This window comes from Podarcis liolepis (genome assembly GCF_965112155.1).
Source record: "Podarcis liolepis genome assembly, chromosome: 1".
NCBI classification, from domain to species: Eukaryota; Metazoa; Chordata; class Lepidosauria; order Squamata; family Lacertidae; genus Podarcis; species Podarcis liolepis.
This window is the reverse complement of record NC_139554.1, coordinates 131938133-131963497: the sequence shown is the minus strand read 5'-3', so window position 1 is coordinate 131963497 and position 25365 is coordinate 131938133. Positions and strand designations below refer to the sequence as shown.

The window sequence follows — 25365 nt, the reverse complement described above, 5'->3', positions numbered from 1 at the left end:
AATTGCCACTGTCTTTTTCATTCGCCAGGGGCATGTGCGGAGGAGTAAAGGCATGGGTAACCCAAGCAAGGGCAGGGGTTTCAAATGCATGCAACTGTCACTCTTTTGGGTGGCAGGATCTAGAATCAATCTAGATTGAAAGCACCATGCTGAGCACTTCCTGTTTGACTGGCATGGCAAACAGCTGTCCCATAACAGCTGAGCCCTTTTGTGTGGATAACGAGGATAATATGGGAGTAGTTATCCTCCCCCCAAAACCCCAGGGCCGGGGAGGGGGAAGCAGCCCTCCCTCAGATCATCCAATACCTGCCACCTGTCCAGAAAGAATGCGGGGGGCAGGGGGTGCTGGGTGCAATGCACATGGGGACGCGAGTGGCGCTGTGGTGCAAACCACAGAGCCTAGGGCTTGCCGATCAGAAGGTCGGCGGTTTGAATCCCCGTGACGGGGTGAGCTCCCGTTGCTCGGTCCCTGCTCCTGCCAACCTAGCAGTTCGAAAGCACGTCAAAGTGCAAGTAGATAAATAGGTACTGCTCCGGCGGGAAGGTAAACGGTGTTTCTATGCGCTGCTCTGGTTTGCCAGAAGCGGCTTAGTCATGCTGGCCACATGACCCGGAAGCTGTACGCCGGCTCCCTCGGCCAATAAAGCGAGATGAGCGCTGCAACCCCAGAGTCGGTCACAACTGGACCTAATGGTCAGGGGTCCTTTTACCTTTACTATATGAGCCTTGATAAGGCTATAGTGCTTGTATGTCCACATTTGCTAGGCCATGGGTAGGGAAACTAAGGCCCAGGGGTCAGATCCGGCCCAATCGCCTGCTCAATCCGGCCCATGGATGGTCCAGGAATCAGTGTGTTTTTACATGAGTGGAATGTGTCCTTTTTTTAAAAAAATGCATCTCTGGGTTATTTGTGGGGCATAGGAATTCGTTCATTTCCCCCAAAAAATGTAGTCCGGCCCCCCACAAGGTCTGAGGGACAGTGGACTGGCCCCCTACTGTAAATGTTTGCTGACCCCTGGGCTAGGCTGATGTCACAATTGAATTTTATTACCCCCCCCCCAATAATCCACATAAATTAGGCCTGGTTAAAAAAAAAAACCCACAGGAGGACATCACAGGTAACAAAAACTGGACAGCAATGGTTTAATGAGGATGTCTTGTGGAAAATCGGTATACCCTGAAGTTCTCCTCAAGATTGTGGGGTCCTCTGGAAGAATATGGGAGGCACCACAGCGCAGCTGGGAGAGGAAGCCCAAAAAAGCCAAACCAAAATTATCGAGAGATCTAGAAGGTATCTTCCCACCTGTCTATAAGTTGAGGGAGAGGAAATGGACTTTTCATTCTCTTAACAGGTGGACAAAGTTCAGGTCAAAGATTTTAAGAACAGGCTGTGTAATTTTGTCTTAATAGATTCTAGACGATTTTCCAGGGGACGGCGAATTGCATATCAGGTATGTCTTATTCCCTGCGTGGGACACTTAATTTTCTGTTTGAGCCCTTCGGAGGTAGGTAATGACTGGCAAAGAAAATAAAATAAATTTAACTGGCTCTAAATGAAAGACAGATGCACACTAAAGAGGGAAGGAGTGTAAGAGAGAAAAATATGAGGAAGAGGAGGAGTACGAAACTGATTTATCAGAGAAGACCAAGCTGAACAGATTTTTAACAGCCCTGATCTTTTACGCATGTCTTCTCACAAGTAAGTCCCAATAAATTTCATGGAGCTCGCTCCCCGATAAAGCATGTTTTAGGCTTGCCATCTCTGCAGTTTGAAAGAGTAAAATTATAAAGTGCCGGTGGCCACAGTCACCTGAAAAAAGAGCATTATTTTCGGCCATAAAATTAGTTTTAATGGGGGGGGGATGCAGTGTGGGATAAGAGGGAGCATTGATGGGTAAGGAGCAATGAGGGTACAATAATATCTCAGTGGTGAGATGAAGCAGCACGCCAGCCCAATATATTTTGGCGCCTGAGGCGAACCACAAAACGGTGCCCCCCTCCCCTCCAGGGAAGAAGGGATTGAGTAGAGATCAACATATAATAATAATAATAATATTATAATAATATCTTTATTGTCATTTCCCCCATCGGGGCAATTACAATGAAATTACTTGACTGCTCCATAAAAACACTAATTAAACAATACAGTATAATACAGCAAGGGAGATTAGATGACTTTCAAAGTCCAGGCTTCCCATTCAGGGCCAAGATCGCTCTGGAGAAGAAGCTGTTCTTAAGACGTCTCGTTCTTGTCTTCATCGTCCTATATATCCGTCCCGACGGCAAGAGCTCGAAGAGACAGTGACCAGGATGCGATGGATCTTTTACTATGTCCAGTGCCTTCCTATGGCACCTTGTGGCATAAATCTGCTCTAAGGTGGAGAGTGGGCAGCCAACAATGCTCTCTGCTGCCTTAACAACCCTGCACAACCCCATCCTGTCCTGGGTAGTACAGCTTCCGTACCACACACATAAGCCATAAGTGAGCATGCTCTCAATGGCACAGTGATAGAAGGCAAGCAGCAGTTTCAGGAACAAAGTGTAGCACCCTGCTTGTGGTTAACGCTTAGCTGGAATGAAATATTCAACGCAGCAATAGAGAAATTAAAATAATAATTTATTTGTCAGACAAATAAATAAGAGGCACAGTGGTATATGGTTACCTAGCTCTGGCCTGGCCTCCTGCCATTATGGCCAGCACTTATATTCCCTTAATCCAGCCCCCTTTGCTCCTCCTTTGGCTGCCTCTGTCCAATCAGCCTGGTTGAATTTCCTATTGGCTGATTGCTATAACCAATCCTAAAAGATACACCCATATCCTCCTGTCCTTATATGGAACACAAAGAGCTATATATTGTTACATCTATAAATGACAAATAAGTAGTAATATATCTTACATGTGTCTCAACAAGGAATCTTAATTACCAGCTCACCTCTTGCCTTCCTTGCCCTCCAAAACAGATGGTTAATAATTTTAAATTTTTATCTTGAACAGATGTCAGAGACCTTGGGTTCATATTCTCATGCATCATCAATGAAATATCTCCTTTTGGAGGTCTTTAAACAAAGGCCTGACAACCATTTGTCATGAGTGCTCGATTGGCGTCTCCTGTCTGGCAGGGGGCTAGGCTGGTGGCTGACTTAATTTCAGGATAAATACAACTCTTACAACTATATGAAATAAGAATCTAGCATTTCTTAAATCCTTTGCATAATTACATTTAAGCCAATATATTTAATACATAACATTGGTAGCCTTTTAAAAGGAATAAACCTCAAAGTAAAAGGAAGGAACAGTTTACAGCCTCAAAATAAAATAGGAAATAAAAGCCTCTTCCCCTTCTCCAGCCAGTTGTTTTCTCTTCCATTTGCTCTTGGCCTTTTGTCCTGTGGCTCAAGTTTAATGGTTTTATTTTACTATTTACCAACTCTTAATTATGTTGGGTCTGTAACCTTGCTCTTAGCCTGTAATTCCCTTTTTACGACTTTGAGAATTGTTTTCTGCTATAAATCAAGGGGCCCCTTGTCTAGGAGGAAAACATTGCCAAGGTTCTCTAAGCAGCTGGTCTTCTGCCTGGCATGAAACATTTGTGAATATAAGCCCATTTAATTTAGGAACCTGATCAAGATATAAGCCAATATAAGCCTTGATTAAAAATGCAGTCTATATTCAGATGCCTCAAAAGGAGGAATGAAGACCTACATGGGCATCTGCCGCCCCTGTGGATTGTGCCGCCTGAGGTGGTCACCTCGCTGTGCCTCATGAGTGGGCCGGCCCTGGGTAGGACAAAGGAGTAACACCGTAATGGAAGGGAAAGAGAAAAATCTGATATTATATTAGTCAGTCTAAGAAGTGGAACATGGTAGTGTAGCCATCTGGTTGTGTGTGTGTGTGTGTATGTGTGTGTGTAATCCCATCTAATACCTATCTATCATCTATCTATCTATCTATCTATCTATCTATCTCTATCCTTGCTCCTCAAAACAGAAGTGACACCATTGTTTGTTTCATTGCATTTTTCCTTCCCCCACCCCCAAAGAACTTCCACAGGTTTTTTAAGAATGTTATCCTGATGATCAAGGTATGTCGGTGCTTCCGGCGTGGACTGAAAGGATTCTCATGTTTTCACCTGGTAGAGAAAGACACTCGTGGGGTGATTGAGGAAGTAAGGAATATTGCAAAACACACACACACACACAAAAATACCACAACCAAAACTGTATTTACGATTGCTCTCGTTCCTCATTGGTGCTTTTTCTATTTAATAAAATAATGATGATTGCCTGAGCTTTTGAAGCAGAGGTTGAGGAACCTGCTGCACCCAATGAAGTCGGCTTGTGCTGAAATCATAGAATAGAAACACAGTAAGATTCTCTGTAAGTTGGAAGGGACCCCAAGGGTCATCTAGTCCAACCCCCTGGGATGCAGTAATTTCAACGTGCCATTCGCCCATCCAATTTGAAACTGCACCGGACCTTGCATAGCTTATAAGTCCTTAAAGGGTCATAAAGGGGTAAAGGTAAAGGTACCCCTGACTGTTAGGTCCAGTCGCGAACGACTCTGGAGTTGCGGTGCTCATCTCGCTTTATTGGCCGAGGGAGCTGGCGTACAGCTTCCGGGTCATGTGGCCAGCATGACTAAGCCACTTCTGGCGAACCAGAGCAATGCACGGAAACGCCGTTTACCTTCCCACCTGAGTGGTACCTATTTATCTACTTGCACTTTGACATGCTTTCGAACTGCTGGGTTGGCAGAAGCAGGGACTGAGCAACGGGAGCTCACCCCGTCATGGGGATTTGAACCGCCGACCTTCTGATCGGCAAGCGCTAGGCTCTGTGGTTTAACCCACAGCACCACCCGCGTCCCTAGAAAGACTCTCTGCGTTGCCCGGGAAACAAACCCGGGTCAACTGCTTGGAAAGCAGCTATGCTCACCACTATACCACCAATGCTAAAGGGTCATAGGACTTCTTAATTATAATAAAGTTATTTAAAAGAGCTAACATACTTAAGCTTTTTCTTCTTGTGTGATGCATAACGAAATTAATTGCAGCTTGTCGTCTAACTTACAGGACAAGAAAACTGCCAATGCTGTGTTTGATCGCCATGAGTTCAGTGTTTCAAAGGTCAGGACAAACCATCTTATGTCTTTTCTTGCCCTTACAGTAACAGTAGGCATTTGTGTTTGTAGGTTTAGTTCAGTTGCTTGAATATAACCGTTTGGTGTGTTTTGCTATTACTGGGGAAAGTGGCTTAATAAGCCAAGGGTGACGTTGCTTCTTCCTTGAGAAGTGGTCTTTGAATACATGGCCCTGCCTGCTTCCTCACCCGTGATGTGGATCACCTTAGCACAATCCTGAAATGCTCTTTTGCTTCCCAAGTGACCTCCTGAAATATGAGAGTGGATTTCATGCTCATTCAGCTCATAATGGTGAGGAGGAATGGAAGTTCCCCCAGAATGTCTGCTTTATATGCATTATTTACACAATGGGCCCCACGTGATTGGCTATTTCCGGGATTCACCTGTAGGCCAATCAGGTTGCGGATTCACTTCCACCTGGAGCTGGATTGGGTGGCTCCTGTGGACTAATCAGACTGCTGCATTCTGGATCCTATTGTTCTAGGACCAATCAGACTGCTGCATTTTGGATCCTATTCAACTCAGTACATAACACCTAGCCATCATGAGATCAAAGCAGAGGCCATTTTGAAGCATCACCATTGAAGAAGAAGAAGAAGAAAAGTTGAGAGATTGCGGGACCACCGTGGTGTGATTCACACCCAAAGATGTACACATAACAGGAGAGAGCGTCAGTCAGCAATGCCATGGGGTAGGGCTTGGAGGCAGGGCCAGATTTAGGTTTGATGAGGCCCTAAGCTACTGAAGGTAATGGGCGCCTTTATATGCCCAGCTGTCCTTTGTCAACAACAAATTGTCGCTGTTTTTTGTGTTGAATATATGCTATATGGTAATTTATGGACCTAATAGCTATCTAAAGCCATTTGCACATGTTTCCATGCAACCAGTCCATGCAGAATGTAGGCACCCTATATATAAAGGTAAAGGGACCCCTGACCATTAGGTCCAGTCGTGACCGACTCTGGGGTTGCGGCACTCATCTTGCTTTATTGGCTGAGGGAGGCAGCGTACAGCTTCCAGGTCATGTGGCCAGCATGACTAAGCTGCTTCTGGCGAACCAGAGCAGCGCACGAAACCCCGTGTACCTTCCCGCCGGAGCAGTACCTATTTATCTACTTGCACTTTGACGTGCTTTTGAACTGCTATCTGGGCAGGAGCTCACCCCGAGCAATGGGAGCTCACCCCGTCGCGGGGATTCGAACCACCAACCTTCTGATCGGCAAGTCCTAGGCTCTCTGGTTTAACCCACAGCACCACCCGCGTCCTGACCCCATATATAGAAATGAGCAAACCAGTGATATTTTAGGGAGCAGGCTAGCAGGCGGGGGCCCATGACTTACATCATAGGAGCCCACACAACACAAAACACTGTTGCTGTGTTCAGGTTTTATTTTATTTGTGTTTTTTTATCTCATATATTGGAAATGTACATCCAGGGGTTTTTTCTTTAAATTTTTTGGGGCCCCCAAGAGAGTGGGGCCCTAAGCTATAGATTGTTTAGCTTATACGTAAATCTGGCACTACTTGGGGGGCAGGAGTCCAGGGATGCACCTAGCAGAGGAAACAGGAGGGCTCCCATATGTACTAGCTTCAACTCAACTAAAAATGACAAAGAAGTTGACAAACAGCTCCAAGTTGTGCAATCTGAGTAGCACAACCTGATTCCGACAGCCTGTGGCAGGTGTGTGGCCTTGATGCTCCTCAGATGTGCAGACACCTCCTTCTAGATACTGCTGCTTCCTCTGGTAGTTCTGATCACCGCTTCATACTTAAGAATCTCTGGGTGGACATGTAAAAGGGTAAAAGGGTGTTGGGAAATGATTTATAATGAATTGAACAAAATGTTTAAAATTACTCCCCTCCCCCGCAAAACCAGAGTCCTTTCTGTTGGGGATAACCCATACAGTGGTACCTCGGGTTACATACGCTTCAGGTTACAGACTCTGCTAACCCAGAAATAGTGCTTCAGGTTAAGAACTTTGCTTCAGGATGAGAACAGAAATTGTGCTCCGGCGGCGCGGCGCCAGTGGGAGGCCCCATTAGCTAAAGTGGTGCTTCAGGTTAAGAACAGTTTTAGGTTAAGAACGGACCTCCGGAACAAATTAAGTACTTAACCCGAGGTACCACTGTACTGAAATTCCCAGGTGTCAGAAAAGGTGATTTATGTATGTAACAACTGCGCACTGTGTTTTATTAGCCCACAAATGAAAAATGAGTAAGTTCTCAAACATTAAAAAATTGGCAACTTACCGTATTTTTCTGTGTATTGGACACCCCCATGTATTGGACGCCCCCTATTTTTGGGGAACCCAAATTAAGAAAATGGGGGGGGGGGGGAATTGCCCTGACTTGTTGAAATTTGCAGGGGGGGAGTGTTATGTACTGAAGTTCTCACCCTGGGCCAGCAGGGGGATACTGTAGATAGTTTTCACTCAGGTCCACATATGCAAATAAGGGATTGAAAGTGACGTTCAGTGATTGGATAGTTACGGAAAATGGTTACTGTTACGTTCTAGTGGAGCTCTATATATAGCAGGGTGGCTGAACCCTTCAGTTCAGTTCTGTTCTGGCCTGTGAATAAACAAGAGCTGTTTGAAGAATCGCTGTGTGGTCTGATATGTTCACCCACAACTTAACAGGGAGGATTGTCCAGAGGCTAACAGCTCCAGGCATCTAACAGGCCGCCTATCAGCTGTTCCTTCGCTGGCAGTTGCTGAGCTTTGAGGGGGGGCAGAGTTGAGCTTTTGGGGGTGGGAAAGAGTGGCAAAGCTTTTTTTCAATTACTTTAAGCACTTTCCACAGAGCCTCCATACAGTATTCTGCTTGCCTCCTCCCACTCTGCCTTCCCTACAACGGGGAGAGAGGCTGTAGGCAGTCCATTGTTGCCTTGTGGTGTCTTCGCGCGGCTCCATTTGTGTGTGGGCAGCGCAACGTTACACAGGAGGAACGCGGCGATTGACGTAATATCCCCACTCTGCGCCTTTAACACCCCCCCAAAAGCTTCTCTTCTTATTATATTAAGGCACAATGTTTTGCTGTTGTTAAAACCTCGCCTTATAGACGGAAAAATACAGTAAGTTGACAGAATATTCACAACTTGCAGACTTGACATATAGAAGAAGAAAACAAGAAGAACATACGTTTTAAAGAAAATGGGGAAATGTTTATTGAATATATGGAAAATAATTGTGTACAGCTGAAAACGCTGGCAGCGTTAAGACAACAGTGTAAATAAGTTTTGATGGATGTAACAATGGAAAAACCGATTGATACAGTTTTTGTAAAATATGCAGGGATATAAGATATGCAGAATGAACCATGGAAAGGGAGGAAGGGAAGCCATGGATATCTTACGTATGTAAAATGCTTATCTGACATTGTAAAACAGAAAATTTAATTAAAAAATCATAATAAAAAATAAAAAATGCAGCCATTGCTTTCTCAGTTGAATTGTGATTCTCATGTAAGACAATCTCACGGACAGCTGTATAAAATGTTCTGCAGGTGCACCTAAAAGGCAAGAAGGGAGTCATTTGGTTTTATTTCCTGAGAAGAAAAATAATGCTCCAGTCTGTCAGGAGCATAGGAATGCCTTCACTGACCCACATAAATGTGCTTGTCTATTAATCTAAACGATGTTTGGTATCTTCACAGGAGCATTTTCCTTTTAAAGCAATCCAAATCACCAAGAAGCCACCGGCGTGGAGGACTGATTCTGAAATAAAACATTTGCAGAACCGCTTGCAGTTCGTGGAAAGCTTTCGACAGTATAGTCCAACCCTGCAAAGTCTTCTGGCCAAAGTGATTCGCTTCGAACGGTAACCGGAAGGGTGGCGATGGTGGGCTTTGTAGCAATCCAATGTATTTCTGTAATTTGATTCCATCTTTCTGAATTGTCCAGAGATCTAAATTCTAAGACCAATACCCTGAAACGGGCTTGGTAGCTAGCGGCGGAGCAACATGCTGCAACCCCTGGAGCGGAGAACAGGCAGGGGCATGGCTGACACCCTTTCCCCAAATGGTACCTGTTAAGTTGTGGGTGAACATATCAGATGACACAGCGATTCTTCAAACAGCTCTTGTTTATTCACAGGCCCAGAACAGAACTGGGTTGAAGGGTTCAGCCAGCCTGCTTATATAGAGCTCAACTACAAAGCAACAGTAACCACTTTCTGTAACTATCCAATCACTGAATGTCACTTTCAATTTCTTATTTGCATATCTGGACCTGAGTGAAAACTATCTACAGTATCCCCCTGCTGGCCCAGGGTGAGAACTTCAGTGCGTAACAGTACGGTGGCGCTCCCGAGTCCCCCCTTTGTATGCCAGTGCTGGTAGCTCTGCTTTCAGGATTGCTATTATGCGGTCCCGTACTTACCATATTTTTTGCTCTATAAGACTCACTTTTTTCCACCTAAAAAGTAAGGGGAAATGCGTGTGCGTCTTATGGAGCGAATGCAGGCTGCGCAGCTATCCCAGAAGCCAGAACAGCAAGAGGGATTGCTGCTTTCACTGCGCAGCGATCCCTCTTGCTGTTCTGGCTTCTGAGATTCAGAATATCTTTTTTCTTGTTTTCCTCCTCCAAAAACTAGGTGTGTCTTGTGGTCTGGTGCGTCTTATAGAGCGAAAAATACGGTGCCCCTTGCAATAGTCAGGTGGGCACATTCTGCGCCAGCTGCAGCTCCCCGGCTGTTTTGAAGCGCGGCGCTTGCAATGCCCATCGCAATAAACCACACTCATGCGGTTACCAGGGGATGGGTTACTGAAGCTGGTTCGATCCTGGTCCAAAAAGAGCTAGAGCTAGATCTGGAAGTCTCAGTTTAAAAAAGAGGCCCACTGGCTCCTCTGCCTGCCAGCCTTGAGTCGAGAAGGGCAGGCTAGCTGGCGCCACTATTGCCCACCAGCTTGGCAATCTGCTTCTGCTGCTTCTGGCAGTGGCAGTTAACATGGAGAGTCAGCCCAGCTGCGGGGAGAAGAAAGTAGGGGCTGGCAGGCCTCTGCCACCATTGCTTGGCACGAAGAATGGCAGAAGGAACAGTGTGGGATTGAGGAAGGCGCCCAGAAGTGGCTCCATGGTGATCTCGTGGTCTATTCAGACTCTCCAAGTGCCCCTATTTCCCAGGGACAGTCCCCAATTTACAAAAGCTGTCCCAGTTTCTGATTTGATCCTAGAACATCCTTTTCTTAAAGGTAAAGGGACCCCTGACCATTAGGTCCAGTCATGGCCGACTCTGGGGTTGCGGCACTCATCTTGCTTTATTGGCCAAGGGAGCTGGCATACAGCTTCCGGGTCATGTGGCCAGCATGACTAAGCCACTTCTGGCGAACCAGAGCAGTGCACGGAAACGCCGTTTACCTTCCCGCCGGAGTGGTACCTATTTATCTACTTGCACTTTGATGTGCTTTCAAACTGCTAGGTTGGCAGGAGCTGGGACCGAACAAGGAATGCTCACCCCGTCACGGGGATTCAAGCCGCCGACCTTCTGATCAGCAAGCCCTAGGCTCTGTGGTTTAACCCACAGCCCCACCTGCGTCCTGGTATCCTTTCCTTAGGGTGTCCCTATTTTCTTCTGAGAAATCTTGGAGGGTATGGAGTTATTTGACTCCCGAGCCGTCTGAAGGCAGCCCTGTATAGGGAAGTTTTTTTAAAAAAATGTTTATTGTTTATTATGTTTTTATATATCTTGGAAGCCGCCCAGAGTGGCTGGGGCAACCCGGTAGATGGGCTGAGTATCAATAGTAAAATTATTATTCTGGAATAGGACGTCCCTATTTTTATTGGCGCTGTGGCCATGCCAGTGGCGCTGTGGTCTAAACCACTGATCCTCTTGGGCTTGCCGATTGGAAGGTTGGCGGTTCGAATCCCCGCGACGTTGTGAGCTCCCATTGCTTTGTCCCAGCTCCTGCCAACCTAGCAGTTCGAAAGCACACCAGTGCAAGTAGATAAATATGTAACGCTCTGGCGGGAAGGTAAACGGCGTTTCCATGCGCTGCTCTGGTTTTGCCAGAAGCGGCTTAGTCATGCTGACCACATGACCCGGAAAAACTGTCTGCGGACAAATGTCGTCTCCCTTGGCCAGTAAAGTGAGATGAGTGCCGCAATCCCAGAGTCGTTCGCAACTGGACTTAACTGTCAAGGGTCCTTTACCTTTACCTTGTTTATTTTTATTGGAGAAATGTTGGAGGGCATGTCTATAGCAGCTGCATAAGATCTAATGGGTTACCGAGGAGGAGAGCAAGGAGCAGGGTTTGGCAAGCAGCAGAATCAGGGACTCAGCCCCCAGTTCAAACATAAACCAGGGATGTTGCAGAAGCTGCTTTTTAAATTGGAGTCACCTCCCGTGCTTAAAAAAAATGCAGGAGTGGTTTGCTGTATGCAGCAGACCGCATGACAAAGTGTGGATTGTACAGTTACTAATGGGATTTGTGTACAACTCAGTCTAGATATACCATTCCTACGCAGGTGGCACTGTGGTCTTAACCACTGAGCCTCTTGGGCTTGCCAATCAGGTCACGGTTCGAATCCCCGCAACGGAGTGAGCTCCCATTGCTTTGTCCCAGCTCCTGCCAACCTAGCAGTTGGAAAGCATGCCAGTGCAAGTAGATAAATAGGTATCACAGTGGCGGGAAGGTAAACAGCATTTCCGTGTGCTCTGGTTTCCATTACGGTATCCCATTGTGCCAGAAGCAGTTTAGTTATGCTGACCACATGATCAGAAAGCTGTCTGTGGACAAACGCCGGCTCCCTCAGCCTGAAAGCGAGATGAGCACCGCAACCCCGTAGTCACCTTTGACTGGACGTAACTGTCCAGGGGTCCTTTACCTTTACCTTTTTTTTACCTATGTTGCTTCTGTAAGCAGACGTCTTTTGGTTCAGGTTTATTTCCACTAGCTAATGATCTTGTCCGGTTGTCTGCTTTCTAGGTTTGGTCGCAGAAGAGTCATCATCAAAAAGGGACATCAGGCAGACAGTTTCTACTTCATCTATTGTGGTTCCGTTGCTATCACTGATGACGAGGATGGTAGCAGCGCGTTTGTAGAAGCCGCTCCGACTACAGTTCGGAGAGGTGCTTGTTTTGGTGTAAGTGCTAATCTGTAATAATAATAATTTTATTTATACCCCCCCAGCTGGCTGGCTTTCCCCAGTCACTCTGGGCAGCTTACAGGACATTAAAAATGACAAAACATTAGACATTTAAAATTTCCCGATACAGGTGATGTCTTTTAGATGTCTTCTAAAAGTCAGATGTTTGTTTATTTCCTTGACATCGGGTGGGAGGGTGCTCCACAGGGTGGGTGCCACTACCGAAAAGGCCCCCTGTCTGGTTCCCAGTAACCTCACTTCTTGCAGTGAGGGAACCACCAGAAGGCCCTCGGAACTGGACCTCAGTGTCTGGGCTGGACGATGGGGGTGGAGACACTCCTTCAGCTATACTGGGCCGAGGCTGTTTAGGGCTTTAAAGATCAGCGCCAACACTTTGAATTGTGCTCGGAAACCTACTGGGAGCCAATGTAGGTCATTCAGGACCGGTGTTATATGGTCTTGGAAGCCGCTGCCAGTCACCCATCCCAGCTGCCGCATTCTGGATTAATCATGCATACCAGAATTTATATATTGTTTTTAATGCATGGACCTTTACATCAACATGGAATCCCAGGATCTGAGTTCTGTTCTGGTACTCAGAACAAATTCTCAGATAGAGAGGGGTAGGGCAAACAGAAAAATTAGAGTCTAGGAAAGCAGAGCAGTAGCCAGAGAAGCAGAAAAACTGCCGTGAAAAGAGCAGAGGTGCTGTGGAAACAATGGTTTAGAGTTGTAAGCCACAGCGGGCGAGAGAAAGGCATACCCCCTAACATTTCTCCAATGAAAATAGGGGTGTCCTATTCAATAATATTCAATAATAGTGGGACGCGGGTGGTGCTGTGGGTTAAACCACAGAGCCTAGGATCAGAAGGTTGGCGGTTTGAATCCCCGCGACAGGGTGAGCTCCCGTTGTTCGGTCCCTGCTCCTGCCAACCTAGCAGTTTGAAAGCATGTCAAAGTGCAAGTAGATAAATAGATACCACTCCAGCGGGAAGGTAAATGGCATTTCCGTGCACTGCTCTGGTTTGCCAGAAGCAGCTTAGTCATGCTGGCCGCATAACCCAGAAGCTGTATGCCGGCTCCCTTGGCCAATAAAGCAAGATGAGCGCCGCAACCCCAGAGTCGGCCACGACTGGACCTAACGGTCAGGGGTCCCTTTACCTTTTCCTATTCAATAATAATAATAATACTTTTATTATTTATACCCTGCCCATATGACTGGGTTGCCTCAGCCACTTTGGTTGGCTTCCAACATATATAAAGACATGAAACATTAAACAATTTCCCTGTACAGGGCTGCCTTCAGATGTCTTCTAAAGATTGTATAGTTACTTATCTCCTTGGCTCCGCGGTCGCATAACTCCATACTGTTAAGTTGTGGGTGAACATATCAGACGACACAGCGATTCTTCAAACAGCTCTTTATTTGTAAGCTGGAACAGAACTGAACAGCAAACAGCTCAGCTGGCCTGCTTTTATAGGCAGCCGGCTGTCAACATTGTAGCAACAACAACCCAGGGTTTCCCGCCTAAGGTCACTGACGTGGACCTGAGTGAAAACTATATACACGATACTCCTGGTGGCCAGGGTGAGAACTTCAATACATAACACATACCCTCCAACATTTCTCTGTTGAAAGTAGGGATGGCCTGAGGAAAAGCGGGAGGTGGATGAGGAAAGAAAAAATGGTGAGAGACTAGGAAGAGATAGTAGAACTATGCATTGCTAAGAACCACAAAGTGAAGAATCCTCGGTTGACTTGAAATATCACTGGCTGTAGGCACCTACTATTGGCTGTGCTGCCCAGATTCATTCCTATCGTCCTGCTTATTGTTATTAGGAAATTGCCCTTTTGCAAAACACAAGGAGGGTCGCCACTGTTGTCTGCCTGGAGGAAACGGAACTGTTGGTGGTGGACAAAAGTGACTTTTTTGCCTATGAGCTAGACAAGGAACTTAACCGAGAGTTCAAAAACCGATATGAATTCCTGAGGTAACGTATCCCTGCGTAACTCTGTACCACTGCTTCTCTGCATCATTCCTTTCCCTCTCGTGTCCCTTTGCCCTTGTCCCGGCTCCTTTAAAAAGCCGGGCTTTGCGCCACAACCTCTAATGACAGTGTGTATTTAAGCTTTCTCACTGTGAGTACATAGAACGTGGGTGGCACTGTGGTCTAAACCACTGAGCCTTGGGCTTGCTGATCAAAATGTTGGTGGTTTGAATCCCTGTGACGGGGTGAGCTCCCGTTGCTCGGTCCCTGCTCCTGCCAACCTAGCAGTTCGAAAGCACCCCAAAAAGTGCAAGTAGATTAATAGGTGCCGGGAAGGTAAACGGCATTTCTGTGCACTGCTCTGGTTTCGGTGTTCCATTGCGCCAGAAGCGACTTAGTCATGATGGCCACATGACCCGGAAGAACTGTCCGTTGGCCAGTAAAGCAAGATGAGCGCCGCAACCCCAGAGTCAGCCACGACTGGACTTAACTGTCAGGGGTCCTTTACCTTTACCGTGTGTGCAGCCTTAGGTGATACAGTGGTACCTTGGGTTAAGAACTTAATTCATCCTGGAGGTCCGTTCTTAACCTGAATCTTCTTAACCTGAGGTACCACTTTAGCTAATGGGGTCTCCTGCTGCCACCACACTGTGGCGTTGTGATTTCTGTTCTCATCCTGAAGCAAAGTTCTTAACCCGAGGTACAGTGGTACCTCAGGTTACAAACACTTCGGGTTACAGACACCGCTAACGCAGAAGTAGTACCTTGGGTTAAGAACTTTACCTCAGGATAAGAACAGAAATCGCTCGACGGTGGCAGCAGGATGCCCCATTAGCTAAAGTGGTACCTCAGGTTCAGAACAGTTTCAGGTTAAGAACGGATCTCTGGAACGAATTAAGTACGTAGCCAGAGGTACCACTGTACTACTTCTGGGTTAGTGGAGTCTGTAACCTGAAGCGTCTGTAACCTGAAGCATCTGTAACCTGAGATACCACTGTACAAGAGTGCTTTTACTATGAAAAGTCTGAGTCAGCTGCTGTTCCGTTGTCACAAGAAGCACAGTTCCAAAAAAGAGCTGCTTTAAAATAAAATTTAAAAACCTCTTTCCCAATAAGCGCTGCTCATTCTGACCCAATATGCAGATTCCCAGCACTTCCCAGTCCTTTTTCTATTATTATTTTTCTAACACCTCCCTCCTCTCAGGAGTTAATGTGTAGGCCCATGCTTACCTGGACACCGAAATCACGGTTGCCAGCTTGAAACCCTTGCAGATGAAAGCTCTCCATGAATCCCTCCTGTTTTCAGAAGCGTCGACCTTTTTGATACACTGCCCGATTCTTCAGTAGCGAAAATAGCCTACTACTGCAAAATCGAGAGGTTCCACTATGGCCAGGTGATTACTAGCGACATCACAGATACGACCACGATGATATTTATTACAAAGGTGAGCTCAGCGTGTGATTAATTTTTCATAATATGCCTTACTTTCCCAACAGGTGGGGATGCCACTGTAGCCCTTGGGGGGGGGTCTGTTTCCTTTGGAGGTGCGCATATTGGACTATTGGATGTCAGTTCGGGGGGGGGAGTATATTGTTGTGAAGAGCATAATGACCACTCCTTTTTTAAAAAATAATTTTTTATTAAGTTTTCCATTTAACAATCCAATCATATCACATTAATTATTCCAAATTATACCAATACATATCATAAAGTCCAAATATTTTACCAAATTATATATTTTGTTGGGGGTTCCCATGCTTCGAGTTCAGTAAGGGTCCAGTCATCTCATATTTCTGCAGCTTTTAGTGTTCACCAGTCCTATCTTTCAATCTTCTTGATGTTATCCTTTTTCTTCTTAATTGCCTCTGAGTTGTTTCCACAGGCGAGTTAACGTAAGCAATATTATGCTTCTGTGTGAACTTTATAAGGCTCTTCCTTTTTTTTTTTTGAAGCTGGTAAGTCTTTTGTTTGCAATAAATTCTCACACGCTGATCCAAAAGTCCTTCTCGAGCGGCAGATGCCATCATTCTCAGCTCCGATGAAATAAAATCTAGGCGTTTGCTCATTAATTTTCCCAGACAGGTTGCATCATAAATTAGGCTTTCCAGGGAAGAATTTGCCAAGTCGAACTTAAAATACAAACATGATAACAAAGTAGTGGCTCGCCTCCCCCTGTGCCTATTAATCTCGCAATGAAGTCTGTCTCATAATGGCAGATCCCGATTAAAAACTGCGTCACAAGAGAGCCTTTTGTTTTCTTTCCAGATCTTTCAAAAAACAAAGGCTTTAGTTGATATTTTTATTTCCACACAGTTTATTTTCCAATCTCACTTCTTATAAGTTGTATGACGGTTCTTCGGGCGGGGGGGGGGTTGTTAGGTAATATTGTAATAAAAAGAAGAAAAAGTCCCCCCCTCCTTTCCGTTCCGTTTCAACATACTGGCATAGATGTTACTCTTTGATGTTATCTTCTGTCCAGTCCATTCCATCACTCTTAACTTCTCAGTGGCAGGCTTAATTAGCAGCTAACATACGCTTTTCTTCGCTTGAAGCATGTGCAATAACTTTTATATCCAATTTTTTATCTTAAGTAATGCAACTAGAGTCACTCTCAGAAACAACGTCCGGGAGATCCGAACTCACTCGTGGGCTTTCCGTCCAGTGCCCTCACCCCCTCCTTCTTTCGAACGCAGGGGTGATTTATGGGCAACCGCGGACGAGGCTGCATCTTCCCTTCCACCGGGAAGAATTTGGGAGGCTGATTTACTCCCATCATCAGCCCCTTAATTACCTCGTGCGAGCTGGAGAGATGATATTGTCGGCCATCTTCCAAGGCGCCCCTAGCGGCCCCCTGCATAATGACCACTCTTCACATCAAAAAGAGGGCACCCTTTGCATGCCCGTGCACAGCTCCCCTCATCCTCCATGACCCCCTGCAGAGCGCCCCTGGACCACCTCGCCAAGTCACAAACCTTGAGGTTCCCACCAAACCTCAGTTCAAATAAAAAAAGTCAATCCTTTATTAGTCATAGCAAACCACACATTATCAAACAAACACCGTATACAAATTGTGCAAAATACGAATTCGGCATAACAAGGTTTGTCCCTGCCAGATCTTTAACTCCAGAGAAAATCAATTTGCATAAATAATACAATATAACACTACCACATCACCGATCAATTAAGAACAACTAAATCTCTTTATAACGGCCCAATCTTTCTACATGGACAGCACTCAAAAATTCAGCCACTATTAAAGTAATTATATGGCAAGTAGGGCAAGAATACATTAAGAATATAACAAGAATACAAAGCTGAAGCTGAATGAACTGCAGCTAAAATATTATGTTCATTTTTCACATAGTCTAGTCCTTCCCCTACCCACCCGTCTAATATTCTTAAGAGGGTCTCTTCTCCAGTCTTCAGAGAGTAGGGGAAGTGGGGAGGCAGAAAATGGTCCTCCTTTCCTTCCACTCTGCAGTTTAATCTGAAATCTTAGGCACAGTCCTGTGCCCAGAGCTCAGAAAATGCTTGCGCTCATTAAATTCCCTCTTCCAAAATGCGCCTAGAACAAAAGAAGTTTCAAACACTGGTATTTTGGCACAGGAGGCAGGAAATCTCACAAGCTGATGATTCCTTTGCCTCAATGCCTGAGCTAGAATCTACCCTGCCTGAAGATCACCAGGAAATGACTACGCAGGCACCATCCCCACGTTCTCGTCCTTCTATACATCTGCGTGATAATTCTTTCCCATCGGCGCAGCAACTACAAGTGATGACTGGAACACTTCTTAGTGCTACCCTGGCTAAGACTGACAACTCTGACGGATCTACTAGTATAGCCCATCAAAGACTTGCTACTACTCACCTTAACGAACAGCATTCGACTTCACCAACTTTGCCTAATTCTTCCTCCCCGGCAAAACCCTTCCTGCCTGTTAATGCTACCAAATCATGGAGTCAATCAACACAGAAGAAGTCCCTATCCGCACAAACTAAAATTACCGATTTCTTTATGGGTCCTCGTTCTACCTCCAAGAACCCATTAAACAACTCAAAGTGACAATTACCGGGACAGCACAAGGCCCCGACACTACCAATACTTAGCTGGAACATCATGGAGGTGAATATGAGGCCTGGGATCCCTACCGTGGAGGGGCGAGGGAGGCATGGCGGTGGGGGCAGATGTAGGCGAAGGGGATCGAGATACGGATATGCTCGTACCCCTTCCAATCTGCGCCCCATCCCGAGAGACGAGGGTAGGGTGAGCAAGGATTACTCACCTCCGTCACTGGTGTTGTGCAATGCCAGGTCTATAGGCAATAAAACCGCCACCCTGCGAGATTTCTTCATCTCTCAGGGGGCCGACCTGGCCTGTGTGACGGAGACCTGGGTGCGCGAAGGGGTTACTGTTACCTTACGAGAGATGGCGCCCCCGGGTTTCTCCGTCCTCCACCAGTCGCGGACTGTGGGCCGGGGGGGAGGGGTGGCATTATTAATCCGGGAAGATTGTTCTTTCAGGGCTCTACCATCGCCATCGATCCCTGGCATTGAATGTGTTGGCCTAGTGTGGGGCTCCGAGGTGAGCTTGGCTGTCTGGCTGGTGTACCGGCCACCTAGCGCACCAGCAGCCACCCTGTCAGGCCTGCTGGAGGCGGTGGCCGGCTGGGCCTTGGAGTTCCCTAACCTATTGGTATTGGGGGACTTCAACATCCATGCCGATGCCACTCCCTCCTCACAGGCTCTGGACCTGGTGTCTTCCATGGCGACACTAGGGCTCTCCCAGTTTGTTTCGGGCCCCACACATCTAGCAGGCCACACGCTGGATTTGATCTTTGGCGTCGGTATAGATGTGATCATGTTCCCTTCGATGAAGGTGCCATGGTCTGATCACTACGCTCTGAAAGCCAGGATTGACGTTCCACCCCCTCCCTGCTTGGGTGGCGAGCCGATTTGGGCTCGCCCGCGGAGGCTGATGGACCCTGATAGATTCCGTCAAGCCTTGCGGGACCTTGCTCCCCCTGGCGACTCATTGACTGAGCTTGTTGAGGGCTGGAATACCCAGCTCCTGGCAGCCATCAATGAGATCGCACCTAAGCGCCCTCTGCGTCCCCGCAGAAACCGGGCTCCCTGGTTTACCGAGGAGCTCCGGAATATGAAGCGGGACCTCAGACGGCTAGAGCGAGTATGGCGGGGTGCCCGTGACGGAGCTTCAAGAACATCCTATAGAGTTTTTATGAAAACCTATGAGAGGGCAGTGAAGGCCGCTAAGAAGTCCTACTTCTCGGCCTCCATTGCATCCGCTAGCTCTCGCCCGGCGCAATTATTTAGTATAATTCGATCTTTAACGTCCCTCGAAGGACAGCCAAATTTAAATAACAATTGGACACACAGCTGTGAGGCATTTGCGAGCTTTTTTTGCGGAGAAGGTCCTGTTGCTCCGCCATGACCTCCCCGCCAATTTCGATACAATAAAGGAACTGGAGGCCCCTCGACTGTCCTCGGGTCCAGTACTGGACCACTTTGACCGGATATTCCCAGCCGATGTGGACAGACTCCTCCGAGCTGGGAAGCCCACCACTTGTCCTCTCGACCCGTGCCCGTCCTGGCTGATTAGAGCGTGTCCAGACGAGGTGCGGGCCCCCCTGGGGGATATCATCAATCTGTCCCTTAGCACCGGGACATTCCCAGGGGAACTGAAGGAGGCGGTGGTGCGTCCGCTCTTAAAGAAAACATCATTAGATCCCTTAGATCTATCCAATTACCGCCCGGTCTCGAATCTTCCATTCCTGGGTAAGGTGATTGAGAGAGCGGTTGCTGAACAGCTTGGTAGGTTTCTGGATGAAACATCTGCTCTGGATCCATTCCAGTCCGGCTTCCGCGCTGGTCATGGGACCGAGACGGCTCTGGTCGCCCTAACAGATGATCTCCGCAGGCAGCTGGATCGAGGTGGGTCGGGGCTGCTGATTCTTCTAGATCTGTCAGCAGCCTTTGACATGGTCGATCATGAACTCCTGGACCACCGCCTTGCCGACGTGGGGATCCAGGGCACAGTCCTTCAATGGCTGCGCTCGTTTCTCTCTGGTCGGGGACAGAGGGTGGCGCTTGGGGGGGAATTGTCATCGCGCCACTCCTTGGTGTGTGGAGTGCCTCAGGGTGCGATTCTCTCCCCGATGCTTTTTAACATCTTTATGCGCCCCCTCGCCCAGCTTGTCCGGAGTTTTGGGCTGGGTTGCCATCAGTATGCTGATGACACCCAACTCTATCTGTTGATGGATGGCCATCCTGACTCGGCCCCAGACACACTGACCAGATGTCTGGAAGCTGTGGCTGGATGGTTACGTGGGAGCCGGTTGAAGTTAAATCCTGCGAAGACAGAGGTCCTCTGGCTGGGGCGGGACGATATGGGATCGAGGGGGCAACTCCCATCTCTTGCGGGGGTGCAATTGGTGCCAGCACCGTCCGTTAAGAGTCTGGGTGTAATCTTCGATACCTCCCTCTCTATGGAGGCGCAGATTACAGCTATAACAAAGGCGGCATTTTTTCATCTCCGCCAAGCTAAGCAGTTGGCCCCTTATCTCTCTCGCCCTGACCTAGCCACTGTGATCCATGCGACGGTCACCTCCAGACTGGATTATTGTAACTCGCTCTACGTGGGGCTGCCCTTGAGACTGACCCAGAAACTCCAGCGGGTACAGAATGCCGCAGCGAGACTCCTTACGGGGTCCTCGCTGCGAGATCACATTCACCCGGTGCTATACCACCTGCACTGGCTCCCGGTGGAGTATAGGATCAAGTTTAAGGTGCTGGTTTTAACCTTTAAAGCCCTATACGGCCTAGGACCCTCGTACCTACGGGACCGCCTCTCCTGGTATGCCCCACAGAGAAACCTACGGTCTGTAAATAAAAACATCCTCAAGGTCCCAGGCCTCAGAGAGGTTAGGCTGGCCTTAACTAGAGCCAGGGCCTTCTCGGCTGTGGCTCCAATCTGGTGGAATGCTCTGTCACAAGAGACTAGGGCCCTGCGGGACCTGACATCTTTCCGCAGGGCCTGCAAGACAGAGTTGTTCCACCAGGCCTTTGGTCAGGGCGCAGCCTGACTCCCTCCTCTGGCAACCTGCACTGCACTTTGGTTGCCATCAATTTGATTTTAATTAACTTTTATAATGAAATGTTTTAGAATGTGTGATTATTCAATTATATGGTTATTTGATTGTTGTTGGCCGCCCTGAGCCCGGCTTCGGCTGGGGAGGGCGGGATATAAATAAAATTTATTATTATTATTATTATTATTAAGTGCCTCTCTGTGTCGCAAGAACAACAAATTGCTGTCCGTTGATGATATCCAAGAATAGGCCACTTCGTTCTGTCTCATACTAGGGCCAACCTTGGTGGAATTTGATGCTGGACAAAGGGAAAGAGTTAGCATGATGCCCTGGTAGGGTTAGAACTAAGGTTTCAGCTTCTAATTTAGTTCATCGGAGTAATCAATTCAATATCCTTTTAATCTAGCGCCCATGATTAATTAGGCAACTCCCCCCTGCCAAAAAATGTAAATTATCTTCTTAAGAAGACACTGTAGATGGCAGTACAGTCAAACCTCAGCTCCTGGACGGCTCTGTTTTTGTTTTTTCAATTTTTTTTATTGATTTTCCAAATTTATAAACAGACGAACAAACATAAATCCTAACTGTAATTATTCCACTATTATTAACATTGTTAGGTGACTTCCTCAAATCCCCCCCAGCTGAATTTCAATGTATATCATTGTAACAGTTTTCCAAAACGAATTTCTCATAAAATTTACGTAATCAATTAACTTCTTTCTTTTCATATAAATTTTAAACATATTATTATATAAAATCACATGTTTAAATCCTAAGCCAATCTGGTATTTGCAAGTATTTCAATTTAAGTTATCTTAGCATATTTAGCTAAATAGTCTTTAAATTTCCTCCATTCTTCCTGGTACTCCTCCTCCTTCTGGTCGTGGACTCTTCCGGGCAGGTCGGCTAGCTCCCAAAAGTCCATCATCTTCATGGGATGGCTCTGTTTTTGAATGATTCAGCTCCCGAACACCAAAACCCCGGAAGTAAATGGTCCATTTTTCGAACATTTTTCAGGAGCTGAACATCCAACACAGTTTCCTCTTGAGTGCAGGAAGCTCCTGCAATCAATCAGAAGCCACGCCTTGGTTGTCGGATGTTACAGAAGCTGAACGAGCTTCCGGAACGGATTACATTCGACAACCGAGGTTTGACTGTATTCCTCGGGAAACTTTCTATAAACTGTCAAGGTTTATGTTGTTGTTGTTGTTCAGTCGTTTAGTCGTGTCCGACTCTCCGTGACCCCATGGACCAGAGCACGCCAGGCACTCCTGTCTTCCACTGCCTCCCACAGTTTGGTCAAACTCATGCTGGTAGCTTCGAGAACACTATCCAACCATCTCGTCCTCTGTCGTCCCCTTCTCCTTGAGCCCTCCATCTTTCCCAACATCAGGGTCTTTTCCAGGGAGTCTTCTCTTTTCATGAGGTGGCCAAAGTATTGGAGCCTCAGCTTCACGATCTGTCCTTCCAGTGAGCACTCAGGGCTGATTTCCTTCAGAATGGATACGTTTGATCTTCTTGCAGTCCATGGGACTCTCAAGAGTCTCCTCCAGCACAATTCAAAAGCATCAATTCTTTGGTGATCAGCCTTCTTTATGGTCCAGCTCTCACTTCCATACATCACTATTGGGAAAACCATAGCTTTTACTATACGGACCTTTGTTGGCAAGGTGATGTCTCTGCTTTTTTAGATGCTGTCTAGGCGTCTTTTAATTTTGTGGCTGCTGTCACCATCTGCAGTGATCATGGAGCCCAAGAAAGTAAAATCTCTCACTGCCTCCATTTCTTCCCCTTCTATTTGCCAGGAGGTGATGGGCCCAGTGGCCATGATCTTCGTTTTTTTGATGTTGAGTTTCAGACCATATTTCACGCTCTCCTCTTTCACCCTCAATAAAAGGTTCTTTAATTCCTCCTCACTTTCTGCCATCAAGGTTGTGTCATCTGCATATCTGAGGTTGTTGATATTTCTTCCGGCAATCTTAATTCCAGCTAGGGATTCATCCAGCCCAGCCTTTCGCATGATGAATTCTGCATATAAGTTAAAGAAGCAGGGAGACAATATACAGCCTTGTTGTACTCCTTTCCCAATTTTGAACCAATCAGTTCTTCCATATCCAAGGTTTATAGATCAGGTCAATTCCTTTCCCTCCCCTGCCCTCCTCTGTGTTCTAATCTTGGGAAGATGTGCATAGCTATGGGCCCATATGATCAACTCAGCTGTAGTTTTTTCTGTTGTTTCATCAGGGTGTGTGCGAGGTTTTGCGTCTGGTGGATCTCAGTACCTGTCCATCTTACCACAAGTGGATCTCAAAACAACTGTGTTTCCCCAAACGCAAGCTACATATGATGGAGAAGCGCCGCATAGCAGCTGGTATGTTACGACTTTGCCTTTTTATGCACATGTGATTCACCAGGACTTCTCAGCTGCCAGGATGGCACCTGGTCTCAGCGCATAGTCTTGCAGGTGCACAAGGCTACTGCCTTGCTCAAGCTAAATGGGTCCAGGTCTGGTCAGCTGTTAGATTGGAGACCATCTGAGAACCACATATACCGTATTTTTCGCTCTATAGGATGTACCCGACCATAGGACGCACCTTGTTTTAGAGGGGGAGAACAAGAAAAAAAAATTCTCTCCCTCTCTGCGTAGCGCCCCTTCAGCGAAGCGGCAGGAGAAATGGAGCCCCTTCCATTTCTCCTCCCGCTTCGCTGAAGGGGCGCTGCGCAGAGAGGGAAAGCTGTGTAGCGCCTCTCCAGCGAAGCAAAGCCAGGAGAGCAAGAGGGATCGGTGCAAAAGCAACACGAAGCCTCCGGAGCGCAACGGGAGCGCTCCCACTGCACTTCGGAGGCTTCGCGTTGCTATCGCTGAAGCCATGGAGCCTGCATTCGCTGCATAAGACGCACACATATTTCCCCTTAATTTTTGCAGGGGAAAAAGTGCGTCTTATAGAGCGAAAAGTACAGTACACATTGCCGTGAGTTCCATGATGGAAAAATGTAAATGTGAGAAATAATGCAAAAAACAACACATAAAATAATGTTAATCTTATTTCCCAGATATGGTGGTTATGCTGGTCTCAGTGAAAGAAATTTATAAAGTACACAGCACTATTCTTCTCGAAAAAGTGGTGCCAGAACTTGTCAGTTTGCATTTCTTAGTGCAGAAAGTACTGATCTGATGTGTAGAGATCTTTCCTATTCTAATTAGTTCCAGAGGGTTCTGGAAGCTTCTCTGTGTGAAAGAAGCAAGCAGAAGGTTCCTGATGTTTGGGTTATTCCTTCAGAAAAGCTGAGTACAGCTGGCTTAAACTGGTTCTGTTATCTCTTCTGCCAAGGTCATGCTGACTATAATACAGTGGTACCTCGGGTTACATATGCTTCAGGTTACATATGCTTCAGGTTACAGACTCTGCTAACCCAGAAATATTACCTCGGGTTAAGAACTTAGCTTCAGGTTGAGAATAGAAATCATTCACTGGCGGCGCGGCAGCAGCAGGAGGCCCCATTAGCGAAAGTGGTGCTTCAGGTTAAGAACAGTTTCACGTTAAGAACGGACCTCCGGAACAAATTAAATACTTAACCCGAGGTACAGTGGTGCCTCGCAAGACGAAATTAATTCGTTCCGCAAGTTTTTCCTTCTTGCGAGTTTTTCGTCTTGCGAAACACGGTTTCCCATAGGAATGCATTGAAAATCAATCAATGCGTTCCTATGGAAACCGCCTTCAGACCAGGTCCGGGGACAGTCTGTCCCCCAACCTCTTCTGAAGGCTGGGGGGGGGGGACAAGGGCTTTTCTTCCCACCCCCAGAATTTTAAAAAACCCCGGGACAGCGGAGGACTTCTCCGCTGTCCGGGGCGATCTTAAAATGCTGGCAGGCGGCATTTTAAAATCGCCCCGGGACAGCGGAGGACTTCTCCGCTGTCCGGGGCGATTTAAAAGCCTATGGGAAGGCAGGCAGGGGGGACAAAGACTTTCGCCCCCCGCCGGCCTTCAGAAGAGGTCCTGGACCTCTTCTGAAGGCGGGCGGGGGGCGAAAGTCTTTGCTCCCC

General features: G+C 47.0%; 2 protein-coding genes across 4 annotated transcripts in view; both read left to right on the top strand.

Annotated features, from left to right (window-relative positions):
- CARF (calcium responsive transcription factor) overlaps positions 1-25365 on the top strand; it is a 103843-nt gene that overhangs the window by 36926 nt on the left and 41552 nt on the right. The window lies entirely within an intron of this gene.
- The window catches only part of CNBD2 (cyclic nucleotide binding domain containing 2), a 39771-nt gene that overhangs the window by 1480 nt on the left and 12926 nt on the right, over positions 1-25365 (top strand). Inside the window, exons 1-9 of one of the 3 annotated variants that reach the window (XM_083473393.1) lie at positions 1086-1291; positions 1411-1451; positions 4041-4166; positions 5073-5126; positions 8795-8958; positions 12065-12221; positions 14065-14216; positions 15519-15657; positions 23564-23690. In XM_083473393.1, the coding sequence (XP_083329519.1) occupies positions 1147-1291; positions 1411-1451; positions 4041-4166; positions 5073-5126; positions 8795-8958; positions 12065-12221; positions 14065-14216; positions 15519-15657; positions 23564-23690 (1105 nt within the window). In that variant the 5' untranslated portion in view covers positions 1086-1146. Of the gene's footprint in view, positions 1-1085; positions 1292-1410; positions 1452-4040; positions 4167-5072; positions 5127-8794; positions 8959-12064; positions 12222-14064; positions 14217-15518; positions 15658-23563; positions 23691-25365 lie in introns of those variants that run through there. The other 2 variants (XM_083473394.1, XM_083473395.1) reach the window with 2 other exon arrangements.